Source organism: Lactuca virosa, chromosome 8 (assembly GCF_052849685.1).
Source record: "Lactuca virosa cultivar CGN04683 chromosome 8, Lactuca_virosa_CGN04683_v6, whole genome shotgun sequence".
In the NCBI taxonomy this organism is placed as follows: Eukaryota; Viridiplantae; Streptophyta; class Magnoliopsida; order Asterales; family Asteraceae; genus Lactuca; species Lactuca virosa.
Genome location: NC_136433.1, coordinates 350,159,318 through 350,166,902, shown reverse-complemented (window position 1 = coordinate 350,166,902; position 7,585 = coordinate 350,159,318). Strand labels below are relative to the sequence as shown.

The 7,585-nt window shown below is 40.0% G+C and overlaps 1 protein-coding gene across 1 annotated transcript; it reads left to right on the top strand.

Moving 5' to 3' along the window:
• The first annotated feature begins 3,110 nt into the window (after positions 1-3,110).
• On the top strand, positions 3,111-3,686 carry LOC145131880 (uncharacterized). The gene has a single exon (XM_079066522.1). The coding sequence runs from the start codon at positions 3,111-3,113 to the stop codon at positions 3,684-3,686; it is 576 nt and encodes a 191-aa protein (XP_078922648.1).
• The last annotated feature ends 3,899 nt before the right edge of the window (positions 3,687-7,585 follow it).

The window sequence follows — 7,585 nt, the reverse complement described above, 5'->3', positions numbered from 1 at the left end:
GACATGATGGATTGTGTGGACCCCTTAGTCAAGATTGTTATGTCGTGTAATGACTTGGTATTTATTATGTGATAGTTCGGGATTTCCGATGAGATAGCAGTTCGGGAGTTCGTTTATTCAGTTCAGATCGGCATTGCGAGGTGAGTTATTCTCACTATATCAACAGGGTCTAAGGCACCAAGGTCGGCCCTTTATCGGATTTGTATATGGGTATTCGCTTGTTATGTTTATTGATCTGCTAGATCTGCATCCTGGTAGTTAGGATGGTATTATGTTAGTGACCTGTTTTAGGTCGGTATCCTGGTATATAGGATGATGTTATGTTTAGTGATCGGTTAGGTCGGTATCCTGGTTATAGGATGGTTGATGTGTTAGTGATTTGTTAGATCGGTATGATTATCTGTTACATACATGCTAGCGTATGATATTTATGTGCACATGATTGTTTGATTGGTATGGGGGTTGGGTTGAGGCGGGTCCTGCTTCGTGTATTAGGCCAGCATACCCAGGGCGGGCCGGATAGACTGCAAGCCCATGAGGGCACCTAGTCAAGGCGAAGGCCCGACGAGCGGTCTGGATAGGCTGAAGTCCCCGAGAGTACGGCCAAACGTGTCGAGGCTCGAAGAGTGGGTCAGACAGACTGAAGGCTCGGTGCGGGCGGTCTAGTCATATTGTAGACTCAGAGGGTGGACTAGGTGGACTGAAGGCCCGGGGCGGGCAGACCAGTCACACTGTGGACTCGAGATGCATAGTTGTTATGTTTCTTATATGTTTATATGATATGGTTCTGTCGGTATGGCGTTGGTATTTTGGGGGTAACTCACTAAGCCTTTGAGCTGACAGTTTCAGTTTATTGTTTCAGATTCAGCGGATGACCGCCGGTAGGCGAAGGCGTGACCGTACACTTCCTCGACTGATGATTATGATTTCTGGGAACTCTGATATTTAAATATTTTGAAAACAAATTGTAATAACTGAATGGTTTTAAATGATTTAAAAATTTTTAAATTGGCTCGAATTTTATGGATGTTAGATAACTTAATATTACTCTGGATAGGTAGCTCTCCTTTCTTGGAATTCTCCATACTAGAACGTTTTAGTAACTTATCCAAATACGTACTTTAACTAAGACCAATTAGTCTTTTCTATCACTTAAGAGGTTTATCCCAAGAGTATAGGTTGCCTCTCCTACATCCTTCATAGAAAAACACATTCCAAGCCAAGACTTTACTTCTTACAAAGTTGGCATGTCGTTTCCTATAAGGAGTATGTCATCAACTTACAATACTAGAAAGGTAACTATACTCCCACAAGCCATGACATACACTCATCGAAGCTAAGATTCCAGCTACGAGACGCTTGTTTCAATCCATAAATGGATTTCTCAAGCTTACACACTCTATTAGGATACTTTACATATATAAAACCCTTTGGCTGACTCATGTAAGCATCTTCAGGAAACTTCCCATTAAGGAAAGTGGTTTTGACATCCGTCTATGATATTTCTTAATCATAAAAGGAAACTATGGCAACCATTATTCTGATAGACTTTATCTTAGCTACTGGTGAGAAGGTCTCATCATAAACAATCATGGGTTTTGATTAAAGCCCTTTGCAATCAGAAGAGCCTTGAAAGTGTGTACATTTCCATAGATGTCGGTCTTCTTCTTGAGGATCCATTTCCAACCAACTGTCTTTCGACCAGGTTCTTGATCAACAAAATTCCAAACTTGGTTGTCATACATTGCCATCTTCTTGATGTCCGATGCCTCTTTCCACTTGGTAGCCTCAGGGCCTACCATCGATTCTATGTAGTTAGATGGCTCATCCAAATTTACCAGTGTTTGATCACTGATAAACGTATCACCATATGACATTATATGGAAACAATAGAATGTTGGTGGCATGCTAACTCTACTATAACGTCGAAGAGGCAACGAATTGTCAATGGGTTAATAGGAGTCTCATCCTCTGGTTGTGCGCTAGTATCTTCTAAGGTTCCTTCATCGGTTGACTCTTGAATCTCTTCAAGGTTAATTGTACTCCCACTGTCCTCTTTGCCTATGAGCTCTCTCTTATGAAAGACTCATCTTCGTGCTACAAAGACCACTTTCTCACTAGGTCTTAGAACAAATCTCCAAAGGACTTTTATGGGTAGCCAATGAAAATACGTCTCTCACTTCTAGGTTCTAGCTTGTCATGAGTCTCTCGTATGAAAAAAAAAAGCTTCACAACCCCAAACATTGATTTGTGCTAACGAGTGAACTTTCCCTGTCCACATCTCGTGAGGTTTTTTGACAACCTTCTTGGTAGGGAAGATATTAAGGATATGGGCGGCTATCTCTAAGGCATACCCAGGTAGAAATGTGAAGAGAATCTTAACTCATCATGGAACGAACCATGTCTAACAAGGTTCGATTGCGCCTCAAGCCACACCATTAAGTTGTGGTGTCCTAGGAGGATTCAATTGTGAAAAAATTCCACATTATTTAAGATAGTCGTGGAACTCGCTGCTAAGATACTCTTCGCCTCTATCAGATTGGAGCATCTTTATCTTCCTTTCTAATTGATTCTCGACTTTATGTTTAAACTCTTTGAACTTTTCAAAAGTTTTTGGATCTTCGTGTGGACGGCCAGACTTATTTCATCATTTTTTAGGATAATTCGAGATTACTAATTGGATATCTGCTTTTAATCAACATTCAAAGCCATTAGATCATAATTTACTTGGAATTCAAGCGTTTTTCGTGTGTACGGTCGAAATTAGTTGAAGATTGTACGGCCGTATTCATGTGTACGGCCGTAAACCATTCAAGATCATTAGCCGTAAAAACCTTGACTATGTACGGTTCACGTGTACGGCTGTAGTCCTTTGTACAGCCGTAATCCCCTTGTACGGCCGAAACCACTTTTGCGGCCGTGAACTCTCTCAAGTTGTTATTTGAGTATTTTAAATTTTAGTATTTTTCTTGTTAGATTGTCTGTTTGATCATCTCAGAAAAACAAAACAAAATGGAATCTCAAACCACATTTACTTATCAAGAACTGGATGCTATCATGGGTAGCACCTCACGCATTCCTAGACTATTATCTGCTGATGGATTTCCATAATGAAATACCGCATAGAGAAGTATATCAGAATGAAAGACATCAAAATTTGGAGAAGCATTTTAAGAGGACCAATTCGTATCACCACAACACTCGAAGATGAAACAGTTGTTGAGAAACCGATTGAGCATTACACCGATGAAGACTTTGAGAAGATTGAAGAGCAAGAAATAGCACTAGCTACCCTCACAATGGCACTATCCCCAGAGATTCCAAAAGGATTTAGAGAATACACTTCAGCAAAGGCTCTGTGGGAAGCTTGGATTGAAGTATATGAAGGGAATGAGGATATGAAACAAAGTCGTCAAGACATGCTGAGACAGAAATTCAATATGTTTAATCACATTCTTGGAGAAACTTTGGAAGTTCAATTGCAACGCTTTATGACACTCGCCACTGAAATGAGTTCAGCTGGGGTTTCAGTGCCAAGATCAGAGGTTAACAAGAAGTTGCTTAATTCTCTCCCAAAGGCATGGGATATGAATGTTGCTGTCATCAAGAAAACGAAGAATCTTAATCTCCTTAGTTTGGCTGAACTCATGGCCATCATTAAAGTTTGTGATCTGGATGACAGATAAAGAGAGATCAATCATGTTAACTCATATTCTTCTGCCAATCTCGGGATTCAATCAAACAATGCTTTTTCATCCTTCACTAATCCTCAAATTCAACCACTTGCTGCTTCTCAATCATCATCATATGCTACACCATACATGCAAAGCGTTCAGTCTCTAGTATTTTATCCGTAAGTTGCTTCTTCTTCAAAAACACGTGTTCCAGTTCCCGCTTCCGCTCCTGCTTCAATTCCAGTTCCCAAAGAAAATGACGAGAATTTGGCCCTTGCAACTGGTCTTGTCAATTGTTATAATGATTTTGTAGCGGGTGAGCTGGCCCCTCAATTGTCATTTGCTGATTTGGACCAAATTCATCCTGAAGATGTTGAATAAACGGACATAACATGGCAAATTACTATGGCAGTGTTCAGAGCTAAACATTTTTCCAAGAAGACAAGCAAAAGTAACTGGGACATGAATGCAGAAAAGAAGTTTAGGTTCAACAAAGGCAAACTTCGTTGTTTCAATTGCCATGAACCCGTTCATTTCGCCAGAGATTGCCCAAAGCCTGACAGAAGGGAAAATGGTGAAAGAACTATGGTGGAAGTGAATAGCAGCAGAAGTATTGCGCTATTTACCAGTGAGTGGTATTATTGGACTGATCTTAGAGGAGCTACCATCAACAACCAGACAACAAATCTCGCTAGGGTGGCTCAGTCATTTGACTAGGAGGATCAAATTCAGGCTCTGAAAATCTCAGGACCTGAAAATGCTCATCTCGCCCAAATCAATGATGTTGCTAAAGGAGAAGCTGAAACAGACCCAGAAGCATAAATGATGGAACTCCAAATCGCATTCATGGTTCAAACCACGTCGGAGCTTGCAAAACCGGAGGTTAGTGAAACTGCTTGTTCCCAATCTTGTATTAAGACTGTCAAGTTTTTACGTGATCAAATCGAGCTGATTAAAAGAGAAAATGAGGATTTAAAATATGAGAGATATACTATTTGGAAAGAACAAAAACCATTAAAAGAATAATTAGAGGCCAAAACTAAGGACTTCAGGAAATTGCAAGAAGATTACAACAACAAGTGTGTAAATTATAATCACATTAAAAGCAAACTTGCTGCTATAACTGCAGAACTTGACACATTGAAAACTCGTTTTCAAAATTCTGATTTTAACTTCAAAAAATTCGATGTGTAAACTGAGAGGGTTGCAACTATTATTGAAAAACAAATGAAATGGAAGGACCATAAACAAGCAAGAATAGGATATGAGAGTGTCCCTCCTCCATTTAATCATTCGTATTACGTTACTCCTTTAACAAAAGAAGAGATCGACAGAGAACCTTATATGGTTTATGGTAAACCATCTGCTAAACAGGCAACAGGACCTAGTGCTAGGGTTTTGGATACTAACATTTCTACTTCAAATGCAGATGTGTCAGTAAACCAGGGAAAGCAATGGGATGAGAAGTTTGAGTCAAATAATTTGGTGTCTAAGTTTGGTGTTTCTATTTGTGATGAGTCTGTGTCTAATGTTAAGACTGATGCTTTTATTTGTGATGATTTGATGTCTAAAACTGATGATTCTGAAAAATGTGGTTTTGTTTTTTAGAAACTTGCCAAATCTGACACTAGCACATCCACACCTTCTACATCTGTCACACAATCTAACTCCTGCACGTGCACATGTGGGAAAGTTAGAAAAATAGATAAGAGCATGAAATCTGATAAGGTCGGTATCAGGTTTAGTGATAATAAGAAAATTTGTTTCAACTGTGGTATTGCTGGTCACATTGCTCGGAATTGTCCGAATAGGGCATTTGTGCATTTTTCCTCACCAAGGAGAGAGAACGAGTCTCGAGGAAGGTCTTTAACTAGAAAGTCATCGAGATCTCGCCCTCAAGATGATGATTGGAAGGTTAATCATAATAAAACAAGGGTCGTTTTTAAATCAAATAAACAGGTTTTCACTAAATCAGCAACAGGTGCTTTGCCGGAATTGAATGCGACGAAGTCGAGATCGATTTCGTCAAAGGGTGCGTCTGGATCTTCGACTAATTTTAGCCGGAAATCTAAACGCTCAAAGCTAAAGAAAACCATTTCCAAATCACCAGTGAAATATTCAAAACCTAAATACCAGTGGGTGCCAAAATCTACTTCCGGCCAATCATCATCACCCTCTGAAAGTGTTTCCAATAATGGTACAAAATCAAAAAGTACAAAGGATAAATATGTGAATGTTAAGGGTCAACCCAGGGTTGTAATGACCTGGGTCCCCAAATCTAAATAATCCCGCTCATTGTGCAGGGACAGTTGCTGTTCCCGGCACATGACAAGAGACATCTCCCAGCTAAACGACATTCAAACTTTTAATGGGGGATATGTTTCCTTTGCGGGAGGTGAAGGCGGAAAGATCACTCAAAGAGGAACAGTTTCAAATGGAGTGTTGATTTTCGATAATATCAACAACGCTCCCGAGTTAAAGCATGGCCTGTTGAGTGTCTCTCGAATTTGTGACAAAGGATATTCGACTCATTTCACTGATAAAGAATGTCTGATTTTGAACCCAGGCATTGTCATCCCAGATGATTGGATTCTTGTAAAATCTAAATGGGATGGAAATGCATACATCATTGACATGAACAGTGATATTCTTGAACAAGTCACTTACCTTTTCTCTAAAGCCTCCAAACAAAATGCTACGATGTGGCATCGAAGACTCGGACATGCTAACGTAAAGAACCTGAATCGACTTGCTAAGAATGACATGGTGCGTGGACTTCCTGTCAAAGACTTCATCACATTTGAAAAGTGTGTGTCATGCGCTCAAGGAAAGCATCACAGAAAACCACACCTGCCTAAACAGGTCAATTCAATCAACCAGGTGCTCCAATTACTGCATATATACTTATTTGGTCCGGTCAATGTCCTTAGCATCAATAGAAATTCATATTGTATGGTTGTGATGGATGATTTCTCGCGTTTTACGTGGGTCTTCTTCTTGTCCAACAAAGTTGGGGTTGTTGATCTAATTAAGAAGTTCATTGTGATGATCGAGAACCAAACCATGATGTCTCTGAAATACAACATAATAATATCAGAGACTCGCTCGAGCATACTCGCACTCGATAACTCAACCCCACTTGTTCCTTAGTACCCAAAGGATTCTTACTTAGGGTGCGCACTGCTCCGGTGTCTTCAGTAGTACGGGCCCTATACTACCGTCCGCACCGCATCAGCATTCACTCTAAGTCCTCCTCCTTGGATCCCAGATCACAAGCACTCTATATCTCACTGGCATAGGCTACCCTTCAGTAGACCCCTCATCAGCTCCTCACTGCTACCTACTCGCTCTCAAGCATCACATAGCAGCAAAATCCTTCCTAGGCTAAGGCATCACAAAATCAGGCCACTCTAGTCCTAATATGAATACCTAGCCAACTCTAGCATGCATATCATATCATAACATATCTCATAACACATAATGTAAGGGTATTTTGGAAAATCACCGTTCAGGCGCTGGCTGATCGTACACACTGCTTCCTTCTGCCTTTCTCAAAAATCTTTTACTCTTTTAGAAAAATTGTTTATTTAATGAAAAACTTTCTCAATTCCTCAGTTTGAGTTCAGATTCATCCGAAGATGCACCTGAATCCCTCAAACCAAGGCTCTGATACCAACTTGTAACAACGTAAATTTTTGAAACAATTTTTCATTTTTAAATCATACTTTCATTCACATGATAATCACAAAACATAATATGTCACTGTGTCATAACAAAAACATGTCCCAGAATCTCAATAACATAAACTCCATAAGTGTGTACGGATCATGTCGGCGCCTTCCCACGGTCCTCGCTAGTACCTGAAACACATATCATAACAACTGTAAGCATAAATGCTTAGTGAGTTCCCC